The following is a 20,413-nucleotide window of genomic DNA, read 5'->3' as shown; positions in this document are numbered from 1 at the left end:
ATTTCAATGTGACTAGTTTGGAATGTGAGGATGTGACCATACACTTCCCAGCTTATGGCTGCCTCTAGTGCTTAGCCAAAGGCCTTAGCCTAAGAACAGGGCCTCAGACTGTCACAGTAAGAGACGGCCCTTATACCAGCAGACAGTGATTTTGATTCTTTCTTTCTTTTATATCTCTATAACTAGCCAAGTGATAAGAATACACCTAAATTCTTCGAGTACAGGCCTTTACCGACAGGCCTGAATATCTATATCCTAACAGAATCTATCCCCAAATATAATTGATCAGCAGAAAATAGGTGTTTATCTTAGTATGAATGATAACTGGATTTGTGTGACAGTCTGTACCTCAAAGTAGCAGCCTTGAACCTCCATATTCACCATGGTGATATGATTACGATATGTTTTCTACAAAGTAAATCTTGTAAGGTATCATTTTAAAGTCTTGATCTGTTGAACATTAATATCCCGTTGGATTGTATGAACTAGCATGGTTTGTGAAGTTATGAAGTATTTCTATATGTGTGTTACTGAAATAGGTTGTGAAGTTGGGAACACCCACAACCAGCCTTTCAGTTACAACAAAGGAGTAGCCATCAATAGCCAGACAGCGTTAATGGCTCATCAACACCCCTCAAAAAAAGAATCCACTATCCCAGAGACCCCTTAGAGAAGGCACATATGCAACGGAGACTGCTTGACCAATGGGGACTGCCTGATCCCCACTTCACAGCAAAGATCTTTCCAGCAAGCTGAAGAAGTATAAAAGAGGGTGTGACTGGGGTCCCAGGGGGGGTCACCCTGAGATTGCTTAATTGCAAATTGCAAAGAATGTGGCAGAGAATCCCCAGAACTGATGGTTATTGCCAGCAACAAAAACAGCTTCCACAATGCTTTACTGGTTACCCAGCAGGCAAAAATACAGTTCCTTTAAAGCAACCCAGCCCTGGGCGTCCACCCACACAGCCAAGTCAGATATGATGAGGATTATTGAAAATCTGGTTCATCATATAAAAAGCTGTGCCAAGGCTAAAGGCTGGGACACCTTACCTCCCAGGTCAGTGACTATTTCAGCTCTTGCCCTAGTGCCCGCAGCCAACCCCCGTGAACTAAACGACGATGGATGACAAAGACTCGGGCGAGAGCACTGGTTAAAAGGCCAGGGTCCAGGCAGGCTTGACTAGAGACCTGAGCTCAGCTCCCCAGCAGCGATGCTGCGCTTCAGGGCTGCCCTGCGTCCCTTTCAGGATGAGTCCATCCGCTCATAAGGCCCCAGTGCCCCAATATTCCGCCTCGGGGTGGTCCCGAGGGGGCAGGAGGCCGCGACCCCCCGAAGCTTTTGATCTGGCGACTGGGAGCGGTGGCCGTTTGCCGGCACCAGACAGACACCGGCTATCGCTGAGCCGCGGCGCAGGCGCAGGGGGCTCGGGGCCCTCGGCCCTCGACGGGGCGGTCACTGCGCATGTGCACAGCCGGCCCCCGGCGAGTCTAGCTCCGAGCAAAAGCGGGGCCGAAGCTCCGGCCGCCTCCTTGGCGCCGGAAGTGGGGCTGCCCCTAGTCACGTGGGCTCGGGTGCTGCCACTCGGAAGTGTTGCTGGGGGGAAGGGCTGGTTGAGCGGTCGGCGGAGCGGGGGAGTCGTTTTGCTGAAACACCGGCCGGATGTGAAGGGTAGAAGGGAGCGATCTGGTGGTGGCCCGGTGAGTTCCCTGACCGCCCGCCCGGGGATAAACACCCCTCCCCGGGAGAGAATGTGATCGTCCGCGCCTCATACACAGAGCGGGGCGGACGAGACCATCTATGCGCCCGGGGAGGATCGGGGAGACCAGGGGGAGGATGGACTTGCGGATGGGGGAGACCATTCTGTGGGGAGGATTATGATGTGTTGAGGGTGATTGGGGCGGGGAGTGGATGGAGACGGGGGATACTATTGTGTGCACCCTGAGGGGGGAGGGGATGTGGTTGCACATGGGGGGAAGACCATTGTGCGTGGGGGGGGAGGCAGGAAGGGGATGGGGGAGACCATCTTGTGCACCTGGTGGGGATGGGGTAGCAGATGGGGGATACTAATGTGGGGGCGGGCAGGGAGGAGACGGGGGAGACCATTGTGGGGGGTGGATGGGGGAGACCATTGTATGAACCCTATGGAGTGGGTGTGGATGGGGCAGGAAGACCACTCTGTGCGTGCCCTGTGGGGAGTCCTAGATCCCGAGGTAGAAGGGACCCTTCCCGTAAGCTAGCACGGCCCAGAGAACTGCCCCACACTGATCCCCGGGGCAGAGCTCTTACGAAAACATCCTGTCCGGGTTCAGAAATGGCAACTGATGGAGAATCCGCCACGACCCCAGGCACCTTCTTCCAATGATTCGTCACCTTCCCCATTGTACAGTTATGCCTTATTGCCAGACTGAATTTGTCTGGCTTCAGCTTCTAGCCGTTGGGTCATGTTCAAGCTTTCTCTCCTAGACTGAAGAGCATGTTGTTAAATATTTGTTCCCCATGTCGGTTCCCATTTTAAAACAAAACAAAAGTCCTTGAGCCCACTCTTCTCTCAGTTCCTTTCCTCCAGTTCCATCTGAGACCCTCTCCAATCAGGCTTCCACTCCCAACGCTACATTGGCGCAGCTGTCACCAAAATCTCCAGTGACCTGTCCCTAGCCAAATCTCAGAGTCACTGCTCCATCCTCATCCTTCTTCTCCAGCCAGCCACCAACCTTTGATGCAGTTGACCATGCTATTTTTCTTGCAGTCTAGTCCTCCTTGGGCTTCTGTGAATCTGTCCTCTCCTGGTTCTCCTCCTACCTCTCTAATCACTCCTTCACCATGTCCTTTGGAGAATCCTCCTCATTCCCCCTCCGACTTCTGTAGGGTGTGACAAATGTGGGAATTTTGCTAATATCTGTATGATTTGTATGTGTGCCTCAGTTTCTCTCCGTGTTTTGCATTGCTGTGGATGGAATGTAAAGGGTTAAAAAGCTGCTTTAGGGACAGAGCAGGAGACATGACATAAGACATTGGGTCAGGTAACTATTCATAGAATCACAGAATGTCAGGGTTGGCAGGGACCTCAGGAGGTCATCTAGTCCAACCCCCTGCTCAAAGCAGGACCAATCACCAACTAAATCATCCCAGCCAGGGCTTTGTCAAGCCTGACCTTAAAAACATCAAAGGAAGGAGAATCCACCACCTTCCTAGGTAACACATTCCAGTGCTTCACCGCCCTCCTAGTGAAAAAGTTTTTCCTAATATCCAACCTAAACCTCCCCCACTGCAACTTGAGACCATTACTCCCTGTTCTGTCATCTGCTACCACTGAGAACAGTCTAGATCCATCCTCTTTGGAACCCCCTTTCAGGTAGTTGAAAGCAGCTATCAAATCCCCCCTCATTCTTCTCTTCTGCAGACTAAACAATCCCAGTTCCCTCAGCCTCTCCTCATAAGTCATGTGTTCCAGTCCCCTAATCATTTTTGTTGCCCTCCGCTGGACTCTCTCCAATTTATCCACATCCTTCTTGCAGTGTGGGGCCCAAAACTGGACACAGTACTCCAGATGAGGCCTCACCAATGCCGAATAGAGGGGAACGATCACCTCCCTCAATCTGCTGGCAATGCCCCGATTTATACAGCCCAAAATGCCATTGGCCTTCTTGGCAACAAGGGCACACTGTTGACTCATATCCAGCTTCTCATCCACTGTAACCCCTAGGTCTTTTTCTGCAGAACTGCTGCTGAGCCATTCGGTCCCTAGTCTGTAGCAGTGCCTGGGATTCTTCCATCCTAAGTGCAGGACTCTGCACTTGTCCTTGTTGAATCTCATCAGATTTCTTTGGCCCAATCCTCTAATTTGTCTAGGTCCCTCTGTATCCTGACCCTACCCTCCAGTGTATGTACCACTCCTCCCAGTTTAGTGTCATCTGCAGACTTGCTGAGGGTGCAATCCACACCATCCTCCAGATCATTTATGAAGATATTGAACAAAACTGGCCCCAGAACTGACCCTTGGGGCACTCCACTTGATACCGGCTGCCAACTAGACATGGAGCCATTGATCACTACCTGTTGAGCCCGATGACTAGCCAGCTTTCTATCCACCTTATAGTCCATTCATCCAGCCCATACTTCTTTAACTTGCTGGCAAGAATACTGTGGGAGACCGTGTCAAAAGCTTTGCTAAAATCAAGGAATAACATGTCCACTGCTTTTCCCCTCATCCACAGAGCCAGTTATTTCATCATAGAAGGCAATTAGATTAGTCAGGCATGACTTGCCCTTGGTGAATCCATGCTGACTGTTCCTGATCACTTTCCTCTCCTCTAAGTGCTTCAGAATTGATTTCTTGAGGAGCTGCTCCGTGATTTTTCCAGGGATTGAGGTGAGGCTGACTGGCCTGTAGTTCCCCGGATCCTCCTCCTTCCCTTTTTTAAAGAACGGCACTACATTAGCCTTTTTCCTGTCGTCCGGGACCTCCCCCGATCGCCATGAGTTTTCAAAGATAATGGCCAATGGCTCTGCAATCACATTGGCCAACTCCTTTAGCACTCTCTGATGCAGCACATCCGGCCCCATGGACTTGTGCTCGTCCAGCTTTTCTAAATAGTCCTGAACCACTTCTTTCTCCACAGAGTGCTGGTCACCTCCTCCCCATGCTGTGCTGCCCAGTGCAGCAGTCTGGGAGCTGACCTTGTTCGTGAAGACGGAGGCAAAAAAAGCATTGAGTACTTTAGCATTTTCCACATCCTCTGTCACTAGGTTGCCTCCCTCATTCAGTAAGGGGCCCACTCTTTCCTTGACTTTCTTCTTGTTGCTAACATACCTGAAGAAACCCTTCTTGTTATTCTTTACATCTCTTGCTAGCTGCAACTCCAAGTGTGATTTGGCCTTCCTGATTTCACTCCTGCATGCCCGAGCAATATTTTTATACTCCTCCCTGGTCATTTGTCCAATCTTCCCCTTCTTGTAAGCTTCTTTTTTGTGTTTAAGATCAGCAAGGATTTCACTGTTAAGCCAAGCTGTCGCCTCCCATATTTACTATCCTTTCTTATCATCAGGATGGTTTGTTCCTGTAACTTCAATAAAGATTCTTTAAAATACAGCCAGCTCTCGTGGACTCCTTTCCCCCTCATGTTATTCTCCCAGGGGATCCTGCTCATCAGTTCCCTGAGGGAGTCAAAGTCTGCTTTTCTGAAGTCCAGGGTCCGTATTCTTCTTTTTTTCCGAGTCAGGATCCTGAACTCGACCATCTCATGGTCACTACCTCCCAGGTTCCCCTCCACTTTTGCTTCCCCTACTAATTGCCTGGGATGGTATCAATGGGTTGTTAAAGGACTAGCTGAAACCAACCCAGACCAATGGAGCATCCTGAAAAACAATGGAAACCCGAATGGCAGGGACTTTCATGCCTAGCAACCAACAGCCAAAAGGAAGGAAGCAGACCAAAGAAAGACCCTGAGCTGGAGAACAAAGGGGGAGGTATCAGGTGGCTATGTTAAGAGCTGGTCTTTGGAAAGAAACAGATGCTGTCACCTGAGACGGACGGACAAAGAGACAGCCAAAATGGATTCTAGCAGCTTGACTGGGTGGAGCCCTGGCCTTGGCCAGTCTGAACTCTGTCTTCACCTTTGCTTCTCTGTGCTAACCTAAGGACTGCCCTACTGTGTTCCAGTTGGCTAATAAACCCTGCTCTGTTTTGAAAGGGCTGCCTGGTGTCAGTGGAAATCCTTGATGAGGTGCATTGATCCCTGAAGAGGGCAGAAAGTCTCTGAACAGGAGTCTGTCTCAGTGAGACTTGTTGGGCAGAGCTCACAGGGTGAAGCAGGAGGGCTGGAGCCCAGAGTCTGAGGCTTTGAGGCATTGAAGCTGTGTGGCCTACCCTTAAGGATGAGTGAGACCCCTTGGGGGTCTGGCACACTGATGGTGATCCTGCAAGGGGCTGTTCAGAATCTGGGGTATAGCACAGATCCCACAGGCCTGGGATGCTTGGTGGGAGCCGTAGGATACTGAATGCACCAATAATATTTTGCAGTAAGTGACTTGCAGCAATAAAAACAAGATTAGTCAAAAGAAAAGGCAAGACAATGGTGTATATCCACCTCCCTAAGAAGAGCTGTGTAGGGAAAGAGATTTAAATGTTGGGAGGTTAAACAAGGCCCAGCTCATTGCCTGTCTGGAGAAGAGTAATCGAGCCAGGGTCCAGGTCCAGGTGGAGTCCTGAGAGAGTCTGAGGGCAACAGAGGCAGTAGCAGGGTGTCTTTACGACCTGACTCCCCATCGCCAGAGTTGGAACAGTGCAAGTTGGAGCTGGAAGTGAGAAAGCTTCAGCTAAAGGAACAGACACTAAAGGACCATGAAAAGGAGTGAGCTGATTGATAGAAACAGTACAAACATGAGGAGGAACAGCTCCAACATGAACTGGCTAGGGAGAAGTGAAGGAGCACAAGGTCCCATAAAAGGGTAGGTGGGGAGAGACCATGGGAAGCCAGTTCCGCAAGGAGTCTAGATACCAAATTGCTCCAGTTTATTGGGAGGTGGAATATAGATGCCATTGAAAAGGCTTGCAATTTGAACTTGGTTGACTCTGTGGACTGGCTTCACTGCCTCACCCTGTTACCTGGTCCCAAAGCTATAAGAGGCATATAGCCATATGGGTGGAGTTGACACTGGGGGCTTTGTTGCTCACATTTGAATCGACACCTGGAGCTTCTAGGAAAAGGTTTCAGTGTGCACAAAAGACCCAGGGTGTGATGTATTTGGAAGCCACTACCCTGATGGGAGAATCTCTCTACAAATGGGGTAAAAAGGTGCAGGTATCAAAAAAGATATTAGAATTGGAAAAAGTGCAGAGAAGGGCATCAAAAATGATGAGGGGTTTGAAACAACTTCCATATGAGGAGAGATTAAAAAGACAAACTGTTCAGCTTAGAACACAGACAACTACTGGGGGTAATGACAGAGGTCTCTAAAATCACAACTGGTGTGAAGGAAGTGTTATTTCCCCCTTCACGTAACACAAGAAGCAGGGGTCTCCTGATGAAATTAATAGGCAGGAGGTTTAAAACAAACATAAGGAAGTACTTCTTCACACAGTGCACAGTAAGTCTGTGCAACTCGTCGCCAAGGGATGTTCTGAAGGCCAAAAATATAACTGGGTTCGAAAAAGAATTAGAGAAATTGATGGAGGATAGGTCTATCAATGGCTGTTAGCCAAGGTGGTCAGAGACACAACTCCATCCTCTGGGTGTCCCTAAACCTCTCACTTCCAGAAGTTGGGACTGGATGACAAAGGGCAAATTAATCAATAATTGTCCTGTTCTGTTCATTCCCTCTAAAGCCTCTGGCAGTGGGCATTGTCAGAAAACAGGATACTGGGCTAGACAGACCATTGATCTGACCCAGTTTGGCTGTTCTTACATCACTACGCTGGAGGATTTATATAACCTATAGGGTTGAAACAACTCTGTGGGATCTGTCCCCATGAGCTTAAAATGTGGTCAGTGAACATTGTAGCGCAGTGTAGCGCAGACCAACTGGGTGATGAGTTTGTGGATGGTAGGGCCCAGTGGTGAGGAAAACACTAAGGCCCAGGTTGGGTATCTAGAAGGGGGGGGTCATCACACAGTTGCCCCAGAAGAGGGATTTGAGTTAACCCAAACCAAGGGAGACCGCCAATGTGGGTTGAGCATCTCCAAGAGATCCCAAAGACCTGTGGTATGATATCTATGGATATTGCCCAAGGCTTGATGAAATGAGGTTTAAACAGGACTCTTGAAAGGTTAACTTGGTGAAAGCCAACCTTCCCAAGCCTGTGTGTACACCCAATGGGGGAGACCTGTGTGTGTGTTTGCATGCTCTATGGTGTGGGGATGGGGGAGACCATTGTGTATGAATGCACCAGATGGGGGAGACCATTGTGTGTGTGTGTGCGCGTGCTCTATGGGATGGAGATGGGGGAGACCATTGTCTGTGAATGTACCCTATGGGGGAGACCAGTGTGTGTGTGTCCTATGTGGGGGCATGGGATGGGGATAGGGGAGACCATAGTGTGCACCCTTTGAGAAGGAAGAAACCACTGTGTGCACCCTATAGGGGGTGGATCAGCCTTCTGTGCATTGGGGCAGAGTCCGTGTCGACCTGTGAATTGCTTCAGGCACCTCATGTCACTGTTCTTGATGTCACTGCTGCATGTCGGTTGCCTGCCCATCAGGGTGACCACCTGTGCCCCTCAGCTCAGCGAGGATAGCTAGCTGGCACATGGAGGTTCTTTTCTGGCTACAACCATGATCCTGGCTTGCAGGGGACTGGCCCAAACCAAACTGTGGGGGTGACTTGTGTCCAGTAGGGGCATCCAGGGGGCCATAGGCACCAGTTTAACTGAACCGGTTTGCAGTGGTAGTGCTGACGTGCAGAAGCATGCAGTTCAGACAGACACGTCCCTTACTTGAGGATTTATTAGAGGATACTCTCTATTCCAGTAGAGAGGTGAGGATAGAAGTTGATAAATACAGGTATGAACCAAAGAGAAACAGTCAAACAAAAGAGTCCTATTCAATTACTATATGTAATTTTATATATTACTATATATAAAAACTATATGTATACCCCAAATAATAGTTTAAAGAGAACAGTAAGAGGACCAAAAAATGCCATCATGGCTAAACAACAGAGTAAAAGAGAGAGTTAGAGGCAACAAAGATGTCTTTTTAAAAATTGGAAGTCAAATCCTACTGAGGAAAATATAAAGGAGTATAAATTCTGGCAAGTTGAGTGTAAAAGTATAATGAGGCAGGCCAAAAAATCATTTGAAGAGCAGCTAATAAAAGACAGCAACTAACAGCAAAAAGGAAATTGTAAGTACATCAGAAGCAGGAAGCCTGTCAAATAATCATTGGGGCTTCTGGATGATCAAGGTGCTAAAGGAGTATTCAAGGAAATAGAGGTTGTTGTGGAGAAGCTAAATTAATTCTTTGCATCAGTCTTCACTGCAGAGGATGTGAGGGAGATTCCCACACCTGAATCATTCTTTTTAGGTGAGAAATCTGAAGAACTGTCCCAGATTGAGGTGTCGATAGAGGAGGTTTTGGAACAAATTGATAAATTACCATCTCCTCCTGAGAATTTCTTATTGTTTATTCAACCAAGAGTTCTGAAGGAACTCAAATATGAAATTGCAGAAATACTAACCGTGGTATGTAACCTATCGCTTAAATCAGCTGACTAGAGGATAGCCAATGTAATGCTAATTTTTAAAAAAGGCTCCAGAGGCGATCCTGGCAATTATAGGCTGGTAAGCCTGACTCCAGTACCAGATATATTGGTTGAAATTATAGTAAAAAACAGAATTATCAGATTCCTAGTTTGGGAACTGTCAGCAAAGCTTTTTAGAATTCTTTGAGGGAGTTAACAAATGTGCACATGGGTGATCCAGTGGATATTGTGTACTTGGACTTTCAGAAAGCCTTTGACAAGGTCCCTCACCAAAGGCTCTTAAGCAAAGTAAGCAGTTTTGGGATAAGCGGGAAGGTCCTCTCATGGATCAGTAACTGGTTAAAAGATGGGAAACAAAGGGTAGGAATAAATGGTCAGTTTTCACAGTGGAGAGAGGAAAATAGCAGTGAGAGGAAAATAGCAGATCTGTATTGGGACCAGTGCTGTTCAACATATTCATAAATGATCTGGAAAAAGGGATAAACAGTGAGGTGGTAAAGATTCCAGATGATACAAAATTACTCAAGATAGTTAAGTCCAAAGCTGACTCTGAAGAGTTACAGAGGGATCTCACAAAATGAGGTGACCGGGCAACAAAATGGCAGATGAAATTCAGTGTTGATAAATGCAAAGTAATACACATTGTAAAACTTAATCCTGACAATACATACAAAATGATGGGGTCTAAATTAGCTGTTACCACTCAAGAAAGAGATCTCTGAAAACATCCACTCAGTGTATAGCAGCAGTCAAAAAAGCTGACAGTGTTATGAATCATTAGGCAAGGATAGGTAATAAGACAGAAAATACCATAATGCCTCTGTATAAATCCATGGTATGCCCACACCTTGAATACTGCATGCGGTTCTGATTGCCCCATCTCAATAAAGCTATTTTAGAATTGGAAGAGATACGTGCAATCTTTGTGTTACCCTTCTCCGTATGTAACAGCTTCCTTTTAGGGGAGATTAAAAAAACTGGAAATGGTCAGCTTAGAAACGAGATAACGAAGGGGAGATGCAATAGATGTTTGTAAAATCATGACTGGTGTGGACAAAGTGAATGGGCAAGTGTTATTTACCCCTTCACATAACACAAGAACTAGGGGTCACCCAATGTAATGAATAGGCAGCAGGTTTAAAACAATCATAGGGAAGTACTTTTCATGCAATGCACAGTCAGCCTCTGGAACTCATTGCCAGGGGATGTTATGAATGCCAAAAGTATAACTGGGTTCAAAAATAAATTAGAGAAGCTTGATGGAGGATAGGTCCATCAATGGCTATTATCCAACATGGGCAGGGATGCAACCCCATGCTCAGAGTGTCCCTAAACCTCTGACTGCCATAAACTGGGAGTGGATTACCGGGGATGGATCACTCAAGAATTGCCCTGTTCTGTTCATTCCCTCTGGGGCACCTGGCACTGTCCACTGTCGGAAGGCAGGACACTGGGCTAGATGGACCTTTGGTCGGACCCAGCATGGCCGTTCTTATGGTTGAACAGGCACAACTCTGCGTAGAGACAGGCCCTTGTTGTCCTGGTGCTGCTGAGGAGACCGCGGAGGGGATGGTTGGGACATGGGTGACGCAGATCCATACTGTCATGCTTGGTGTCATGTGAACTGAGCCTGGCCCTGAAATGCTTTAACAGGATCCTTTCCTGCTGTTGTGGGACCTTTCCGGGAGTGCGGGTGACCCCAGATAGAGGGATGCAGGCCCCAAGCTCCTGAGCCAGTGGGTGCGGGAGGAGTGGGGTCGGATCCTGCCCTGCACAGGGCTTCGGGTATCTTTTGCCTTTCCCTCAGCGTGGTGTCATGTGAACTTCCTGGCCTCTGCTGGTGAGAGCCAGCCCCTCTGCACTGGCTGGATGTAGTCATGGCAGGACCTTGCCCCTCCCCCACCCCTTTTTCCGCTCCCCTCCCTCTCGAATGCAGAAGCTCACTCTTTCTCTGGCAGCCTTGGGTGTGGGCCCCGCAGGCTCACTGCCAGGGAGCAATGTGCTGCCTTGGGCCGCAGGCTCAGCCATATGGCCGGGGGTGATCGTGCTGGGCGAGCTCATTGGGTCCTGCCTGGTCCATGCAGCAGGAGCCAGTGCAGGACAACTCCCTGCTGCCTGCTCCCCTGGGCCTGCCCCCCACCCTCAAGAGAGTTGCTGAGGCTGATTGGTCCCACCAGAATGAGCTGGACCCAGACTGCCCCCATGGCCGAGGCCTTCAGTCATTCAGGGCAGAGTGCTAGACCCTGGTGCAGTGACCCTGTCCTGAGAGCCCTGTCCTGTCCTGGATACTTCCTCTAGGGGACCACGGGGCGGGGACATCCACACACACAGAGGAGGAGTGGGGGCAAGGGAACCTGGGAACCTCTGGGGAGGGAGAGCATCCTGGAGGGAGCATTATATGGATGTGGGCCACACATCATCCTGACCATGCTCTGCATCCCCTCCTGTCCCGCTCCTTGTTCTCTACTCCCATCCCTGTCTGTGTGCTTTCCCAGCTCTCACCCACCTAGCTTTGGTTTTCACCCTCCTGCCCCTAGAACGGTTGTGCCCATGTCTGACCTACTCCATCGCACCCAAGGGGGTGGTAGAACATCATGTGTGGAAAAGGCATAGACCAGGGTAATGGCCGATTTGGGATTGGGGGGAAGGGCCATGCTCTGCACACTCTCCTCCCCAAATCATTCACCATGCACCTCCCTCCCCTCCACGTGTCCGGCTGGTGCAGGTGCTGCCCCGTTCCCTCTCTGCCTCTGGTGAGCTGATTAGCATGGTAACTGCTGCAGGTGAGCCATGGAAAACCCCTTTCTTACTGGGATAGGAGCCTGGAGATTGGGCAGAGAGCTGGGCAGAGGGGGAGGCAGGCCTGCAGGGGTACCGCTAGGGCAGGAGTAGTGGGCCTTGCCAGGGTGAAGGTGGCTGTGCCAGGCTCTTAACTCTCCATCCTGGTCTCTTGCAGAGGAACCTGCCTGGGACGGGGGCTGGCACAGTCATGGAGGATGATCCGGCTTCTTCTGCCAGCAAGGCCCCGTCCCCGCTGAGCTGTATCCGGATGGTCCAGGCGGGCTGGTTGGAGAAGGAGGATGCGGCCTGGGAGCAGAGCAGAAGCGTGCAGGATCCAACTATGATGGGGAGCTCCCCGGGGCAACCCAGGAGTTCTCCCTCTCCTTGCCCACCCAGCCAGTACCAAGGGAGGCATAGCACTGCAACCTGCCGGGACACTGATGGGACAGGCCAGAACCAGAATCGGGGAGAAGAGGAGGTGGTGTCCCCTCTGTGCCGGGAGCCACAGCCCCGCAGGCCGTTCCGGCGGAAGCACCGGCTGTACATGAAGCTGGCCCCTGGCCAGGTCACTGTGTCCCCAAGCCAGGACCGCAGGCAGCCAACGACTGCCGAGGAGCCAGGGCCCTCCCAGGGCAAAAGGCTGCGGCTGCTGCGAGGCCAAGCCAGCAACTTCCGGAGGAAGAAAAGACCCTTGGAGAATGGCCAGGAGGCAGGGCCTGGTGACGTGGGGCCCTCCCTCCCACTCCCCCAGTGCAGTGGGGAGGAGGGGCAGGACCCTGCACCGGAGGGGGAGGAGGAGGGGCAGGGCTTGGCATTGAAGCGGGAGGAGGAGGAGGGGCAGGGCCTGGCATTGAAGCGGGAGGAGGAGCAAGAGCAGGGCCTGGCATTGGAGTGGGGGGAGGAGGAGGAGGAAGAGAAGAAGTTTGGCTCCCCCAGGCTGGCTGGGCCTGGCACCGCCCGCCCCAAGCCGGACTTCGTGCAGCTGATCGACGAGCACGGGATCTATTCCACTGCCAAGCTGGTGCTGGGTGGCGCGGCGGGCGAGCTGGACGAGGGGGTGGTGCTGCCACCACACCTGAGGCGGGCAGGCCCCCAGCTGGAGATCCGGGAGGTGATCGTGGACGACAAGCCCTTTGCGTGCGGCGTGTGCGAGAAGACCTTCAAGCGGGCCTGGGAGCTGTTCAGCCACGAGGTGGTGCACAACGAGGAGCGGCCCTTCCACTGCGACCTCTGCGAGGCCTCCTTCAAGCGCCACTCGGACTTCAAGAGCCACCGCCTGGTGCACACCGAGGAGCGGCCTTTCCACTGCGAGATGTGCGGCAAGAAGTTCAAGCGCTCGTCCAACCTGCAGGAGCACCGGCGCATTCACACCGGCGAGCGCCCCTACCAGTGCGCCTGCTGCGACAAGAGCTTCAAGACGCCCTACGAACTGCAGCGCCACACGCTCACCCACTGCACTGAGAAGCCCTTCAAATGCGGCGACTGCGGGAAGGACTTCCCCACCTCCAACTCGCTGCTGCTGCATCAGCGCCAGCACTGCGACGACAAGCCCCACGTCTGCGGCGTCTGCGGCAAGAAGTTCACCTACGGCCACAGCCTCAAGGTGCACGAGCGGGTGCACACCGGTGACCGGCCCTTCGTCTGCCCCATCTGCGGCAAGGGCTTCAAGCAGTCCAACGCCCTCTCCTCGCACGAGCGGGTGCACACCGGCGAGCGCCCCTTCGTCTGCAAGACCTGCGGCAAGGCCTTCAAGCAGTCGTCCTACCTGGTGATCCACGAGCGCTCGCACACGGGCGAGCGGCCCTACAAGTGTGAGGTGTGCCAGAAGGCCTTCGCCCGGCCCTCCCTGCTGCTGCAGCACCACCGGGTGCACAGCGAGGAGCGCCCCTACAAGTGCAGCTTCTGTGACAAGTTCTTCAAGGACCTGGCCTATCTGACGGTGCATGAGAAAGTGCACACGGGCGAGACCCCCTACAAGTGCAGCGTCTGCGACAAGGGCTTCGCCCACCCCTCCAACCTGCTGCAGCACCAGCGTGTGCACCGTGACGGCTGACCCGACTCTTGCTCCAACGTGCCCCGCCAGGGAGTGCATCCCAGGCTACGTGCAGCTCCCAGTGGGTGCCGCCCTGGCTGGGCCCTCATGGGAGACAGCTGCCAGCGGGCACTGTGCCGGCCAGGGGGCCCATGGAGACTACATCTCCCAGTGTGCACTGCGGTCCCTCGTGTGTCAGGGTGAAGCAGTGCATGCTGGGAGGAGCATTTCAGCTAGCCACACCCCCTCACGATAAGGGGCGATGAAAGCTCCTATGTGCGCATCGGGTATGGGCTATAGGTCTGCGGAGGGCTGGGTTGCCCTGGCCTGAGTCACTGCTTTGCTCCAGGGCCCGGTGACCCTTCTCTGGGCATTCCCTGGAGCTCGGGGAAAGGGAAGAATGGTTGGCTCCTCAGCATCATGTCCCCTGGGAGGGGTTTGCTCCATGCCTGTCATGGGGGCTGGGCTGGAGAGAGAGAAGTCAGGTCGGACAGCAGGGAAAAGCCCCCTGAGCTCTACCCGTCTGCTCAGCAGGGCAACGCTAGATCCAGCTGGGGGGAGCTCCCCCTCCCCACAGGGAGCTGCAGTTTGGTGAATACTGAGCAGGGGACCAGACTGTCTCCTCTGTGCTCCCTGGCTGGGAAGGGGTTTGTGAGCCCCACCTCTGTGCCATCGCCCCATGGCAGCCTCCCGAGAGGGTCAACAAACAGACTGGGCACAGCCAGGGCGGCCCCTCGCCAGGCCCCTTGGGGATGCTCCATCAGCATCCCTGTGGCCCAGGATTCCTCTCCTTGGATAGCATGGTCCCTGCCAGGGGGTTGAGAGCTGGCAACTCCCCGAGTAGCTGGGAGGGGCTCTCTGGGCTCCTGGGTGAGCCCCAGGGGAATGGGAAAACAGGCTCCTTCTCGGTCAGCAACAGAGCTCCCAGCTGCCTCCAGCTGAGCGGAGCTTATGCTCGCTGCACACCTCCGACTCATTCCCCCACTGCAATGGGGAGTCCCATCCACCCGGTTTAGGATGCTGGGTTGCTTTCTTGTGGGAACTGAACCCACAGGGCAAGGGCTGGGTCGCAGCCCCTCCTCTCGTCTGGCACCTGCAGCCCGTAGGCGCTGGGATGTGCATGTGACCAAGTCGCACCCATCGCTCCACAGACAGAAGGGGAGGTAACGGGATCAGCTCAAACCGTTTCTCCCCTCTTGGTGTCACAATAAGAAAACAAGTTACACTAGATCCAGAGCGGGCTCTCTCAGCCTGCACTAAGTGTGAACGCGCCAGAATGGCGTACAATGTGAATTGCAGCCCAGAGCCACTTGCTGCTAGCTGGTGCGAGGCCCACCCCGATGTGCTGTCTGCTCTGCTGGGCTGGAGGGCTCCCTTGGGGACTGGTGAGTTGGCACGGGGGAGTTCTCAGCTCTGAGTGCCCCTTTGGAGACACAAGAAGGTACAAAGAGGGGTTGAATGAGGCCCCCCTTGCCGGGCTGGTTCCTGGCCCCTCTGTCCTGGGAAAGCAGGAGTTAAAGATGCCAGTTGTGCCAGACTGCAGAGCTGTGGAGCCGGCGGGAGTTTAGGGGGCCGTGCTAGCTGAGTTAGAGCCTGGCCTCTGGGTGACCCACATGAGCCGAGGGGCGGCTGGCACCGGGCCGTGCCTGCCCAGCACAGCAGCTTGTTCTCATGGGATCCTGCACTGCCTTTTGTTACGGAGCGGCCGGGCCGCCCGTGGACAGTACCTCACCCTGGGGAGGGGCTTTCCTGCGTTAGCACCAGTCCCAGGGAGTGTCACCCTGCTGGAGCTCTGGTCACAGGTGTTCCCATCTGTGCTGAGTTACACCGGGCATGGTGTCAGTCACCTCGGCCCTCCAGCCCCCTTCGTGGCAGGACCTGGCTAGTGAGGACGAGGTTCAGTTGCAGCCGTTGGGTGCTGTTGGCCCCTGAGGGTGGACCCAGAGCCAGCAGGCCTGGCTGTGTGGGGAGTAGGCAGCAGAATGTGTCCCCACCACCTCTGTGCTAGTCCTGAGGGAATGTAGACGGGGCTGTGGGGTCCTTGCCCTTGTGTCACACAGCCCTGTTCTGGGGGATTAGGAGATGTGGAGCCAGTTCCTCAAATGGCCAGTCCTCCTACAGGGACAGCACAGATGGGCCCCCTTTCCTGCACCCATTTAACTCATGCCAACAGGACGCTGGGAGGGGAGTCCCCTGGTTAATGCCTTAGCAGCCTTGTCCCATTTGGGGCTGAGAGAGCTCCTGATCCATCTGCCTCTCCAAGCCTTCTGAGGAGACCCTCAGGGAACCCAGCTCAGGCCCTTTCCTGCCCTTAGCTCTCCCCAGGGCACACAGTGTGTCCCTCACCCCCTGTGAAGTTCCCTTTTAGAACAGGATCAATGAGGCAGGTGCCCCCCCTGCAGTACCCCCTTCTCTGCTCAAATTGGGTGCGTTCCTGTAGCTAAGGCTGCTCAGAGGGACCCCCAAGCAGAGAAAGGGCAAGAATGTGTGAGATGGGACCAGCGGAGCCACGTGTGTAGTAGCAGAAGGGTTTACAGCCTCCCACTCCAGGGGAGCAGGGTGTGGGGTGAGCCAGGTTCTCCTGGGGCTGCTGATTGCGCCCATCAGCCAGCAGTTCTCTCCAGGGCTGAGTTTTGGGGCTGAGTGGGGGGAGGGTTACTGCTAGCGTGGGAAGAGCCTGGGGGGCAGTCCAGAACAGGCCACTCCCCAATTCAAAGGGCTGTAGCTGAGGTGAAGACTTGCTCAGACACACAGCTCCTGCAGGGCGGGTGGGAGTCGTGCCAGCCGGTGCTGTGCCTGCGAGGAGATGCCTGCTGGCTCTGGCCACCCAGCAGCAGGGCACCTTGCTGCCCATGGGTCGTGCCATGCAGCAGGGAGCTCGGCGGAGCAGAGGCAGGATCACGTTCGTTACAGTGGTGCCTAGGGCTCTGTCGTGCTGGGCGCGGTATGAACTAAGGGGCAGTCCGGATGTGTCCTGCTGGCCTGCTGCAAGATACCCTGCAAGAGCCCAGTTGCTGGGGTGAGGGGCAGGGAGGGAGCTGAGGCAGGTGCAGCTGGCTGGTGGGGCTGTTCCCCCTCAAGGGGCACTGTCCCCATGGGGTTGGTGCCACTTAATGGGTGGCCCAGGGATGGATGGATGCTAGGGACAGGTCGGTGAGCTGGGCCCACCTAGAACCTGCTGCAGGGAGGAGTAACTTGCCCTGTTGCTGGCGATGGGATGTTCTCCTGTCGCGCACACACCCCTCCAGCCTCTGTGGGGTGCATACGGGATGTGACCTGGCAGGGGAAGTGGCAGCACTGGGCTCTGCCCCAGGGAGCAGCGGGTAGAGCAAGTCACCCACGCCGTGTCCAGGGAGTTCACCTGACAGCTGCAGCCTGTCGCTGTGTGCTGCATCCCCGTGCTGTGGTGGCCGTGCCCTGCTCCGTTTTAGGCAGTGAGGTGTGGCCCGGTGGGTTGGCACTTGGCAGTGTGCGGCCCATGGTCTGAGGGCACTGTGTTCACGCTGTAGTGGGCATGTTTGGTTCAGCATGTGCCACACCCAATGCGTATAGATTCCAAACACTAATCCCCACCCCTCCGCAGGGGCCGGGCCTAGCTGTTGGGTGCCCAGGCCTTGTCGGGGCTGCCCATCCACAGCTGGTTGGCATCTGCAGGGCCTGGCTGAGGACACTATCCCAACATGCCTGGGGCCCATTCCTTCCTTCAGGAAGTTGGGGGCAGGGCAGCCACTGGGCACAGATAATTATTTAAGTGGTCATGGGACATTTCAAGTTCCTGGGCAGGTCCTGCATCGCCTGCAGCCAGGAAGGAGTGTGGGGTGGAGGGAATGGGCCCTGCCTGTGCCAGAAACTCATCCAGTCTCGGGGAGAGTCAGGTGCCTCGTCACTACACCGCTGGGCCTGCCTGCTTCACGGGGCAACTGCCGGGCAGCGTCTCTGGGCTCCGGCTGCTGCTAAGCTCCGCTCTGGTTCCTGTGGACTTACTGCTGTGCCTGCCCATCAGCAGGGGGAGGATGGGGAAGGACCTTTCCCGGAGAAGGTCACACTGGGGGCTAGCAATCCCCTGCACCCAGACTCACCCTGCATCTGTGCTGGCCTGGAGGTGCCTGGCTCCACACTAAACTCCCCAGCACCGAAGCCATGGGACTCTGTGCGTGGACTCTCATTGTCCTGGGTCCCCCTTTTGTATTACTACTGTAGGGAAGGGTGGGGGATCCCCGCTCAGCTCCTCGACACTAATTACAGGACAGTTATTTAACTGTGTCTCTGTGTCATCTCTGCTCTGTGGGCCAGGCCTGATCACAGCTCGCCAGTCGCTCCTGCTATTCCAGGGGGATCTCCTGCCACCTGCCCCAGAGCCACTGGTTTTAAATGTGGGCCCAGTTTGGTGCTTGTGGAAGAGGGGGTAGGGCAGGGACGGGGGAGAACGGGCAGGTGTTACCTAATCCACCTCCCAGAGTAATGCTGGTGTCCCAACCCTCAACCCCTGCCTTCCCAGCCCTGAGGTGCCCCTCAAATCCTATCCCAGCCCTGGGTCCGTCCCTCCCCAGCTTTGCTGGTGCCCCTCAATCCTGACCCATAGCCCCCTGCTGTCCTAGCCCTCGGCTCCCCTCCCTCCCCCGCCTAGCTCTGCTGGTGCCCCTCAATCCTGACCCATAGCCATCCTCCTCTCCCTCCTGCAGTGCTAGGCCACTCCTGAAAAGCAGGGTGCTGTACAGTGGCTTTGTGACATGCACAAGTGGGCTCCAGCATAAAATGACCCACTTTTATGGCCAAATGCAGAGAGTGGAGCCAGGTCTTGTTTCACAGAAGCGGTGCAAGCTGGAGTGCATCTGTTTGCTCTGTGGGTGGTTGATCTTCTTTGTGTCACAGGTTTCCATGGGGCTCGGCCGAAGGCAGGCCCCCTTATGGCCTGGCTACTGCTTGGAATGGCAACGGTTCTAACCCAAAAGATGCCAACTGATCCCAACCTTGCCTCTCCGACATCAGTGGAACTGCAGCCTCCTCCCACGGGTATGGGGGGTGGGGTGAGTCTAGGAGCCAGGTTGGTGCTCAGCCTAGTACAACCCTAATGGATATATGTGGCCTAAATCCATCGGACTGGATTATGATCTCAGTTCCTCCAGGGTCAAGCCGGAGTCACCCATTCGCTGCAGGTCTATAGCAGTGCTGGGTTGTATAGGGCCCTCTGCACTAGCCAGTAGACCACATAGAAATGAGCCAGCTGCCCAGATTTTGAGCCTGTTTGCAAGCCGTGGTCAGGTGTAAGTAAGTGAGAGCTTCCCCCGTCCCAACACCAGGGGGCCATTGGAACTGATGGTCTCACACAGGGCAAAGAAACCCCCCAAGCCTGCACTGAGCATTGCCAGCCCCAGGACTTCAAAAGTCATGATTTGGGTCCCTGAAATAATGGGATTGGCTTAAAAATCATGCAGTTAAAAAACCTGGAATTCTTTTTATTTGCTGTGTCTTCTGAGCCTTTAGTGGTCACATTTTGAAGCTTTTCTTTGCAACCAGGAGGACTACAAACCATTTTTAAAAAATAAAAGCTGGAATTCTGGCTTATGCTCATGGTGCCAGGGGCTCAGGCTTTCAGAAATACACAGAATCCTGCCAGACTCACAATGAGATCCTGAGCGTTGCCAGCACTGACGTGAGTGTGCCCTGATACAGTGATGGTGCCTGAGTCTGCAGCCAGCCTGGCTTTCCAGAGGGGTGTGAACCAGCCCCATTCATCTCAATGGGGTGTTGATTCTGAAGTGTAAGGATGGCAATGCAAGTTGTCAGCGCTGTTCATTGGGGTCCCAGCTGTTCACGTTAGAGGCAGCATACAGCTATTCACTGCTCGAGACAGGTTGCTCTTGGGGGTGGGGGTGCTGAGAAGGGCTGCTGTGCTGCTGGTGGGAAGGGGGATCATGGTGCCCCAGAGGCTTGTACCTGGTGTTTTGTGTCTCAAGTCTGAGCCCGTTTCTGCAGCTGATTGCCCTTGGCGCAGCACGTTCACCAGAGGCCTGTGAGCTGCGGAATTGCTGCCATTATGTGGAGTAGGTCTCTGGCCTGTGCCAAACAGGAACTCAGGCTAGATGATCACAGTGGTCCCTTCTGGCCTTGGGCTATAGGAATTCACTGCCCCCCAAATAATGCTATGGGGGCCCTCAGATGGTGACTCTCCTTAGCTCCATTGAGGGCAAGCAGCCCAATTCCTCTCAGCCTTTGGGGTGTGCTGGGAGCCCCTTCCCCATCCATGAAATGCCAGCAAACCAGCTTCCTGAGCTGACAGCAGGGGGCACTCTGGGTTCAAATAACCAACACGCTCTCACAGCTCAGTGTGGCTCAGGGCCCTAGAAGCTGCCTTTAGCCCCTGGCTCTCAGTGGAGACCCCAGGCCGGCTGGCGCTGAGC

At 54.0% G+C, this 20,413-nt stretch overlaps 1 protein-coding gene across 1 annotated transcript; it reads left to right on the top strand.

Annotated features, from left to right (window-relative positions):
* The first annotated feature begins 1,615 nt into the window (after positions 1-1,615).
* On the top strand, positions 1,616-18,270 carry LOC125629390 (uncharacterized). The gene is made up of 2 exons (XM_048834831.2): positions 1,616-1,698; positions 12,156-18,270. The coding sequence occupies exon 2, from the start codon at positions 12,189-12,191 to the stop codon at positions 14,031-14,033; it is 1,845 nt and encodes a 614-aa protein (XP_048690788.2). The 5' UTR covers positions 1,616-1,698; positions 12,156-12,188; the 3' UTR covers positions 14,034-18,270.
* Positions 18,271-20,413: the final 2,143 nt, after the last annotated feature.

This window comes from Caretta caretta, chromosome 23, assembly GCF_965140235.1.
Source record: "Caretta caretta isolate rCarCar2 chromosome 23, rCarCar1.hap1, whole genome shotgun sequence".
NCBI lineage: Eukaryota > Metazoa > Chordata > Testudines > Cheloniidae > Caretta > Caretta caretta.
Note: the sequence above shows the minus strand (reverse complement) of the source record. Positions and strands in the feature narration are given on the sequence as shown.

Excerpts from the sequence above, each read along its gene's own strand:
- LOC125629390 (XM_048834831.2), top strand. The coding sequence starts at position 12,189 with ATGGAGGATGATCCGGCTTCTTCTGCCAGCAAGGCCCCGTCCCCGCTG.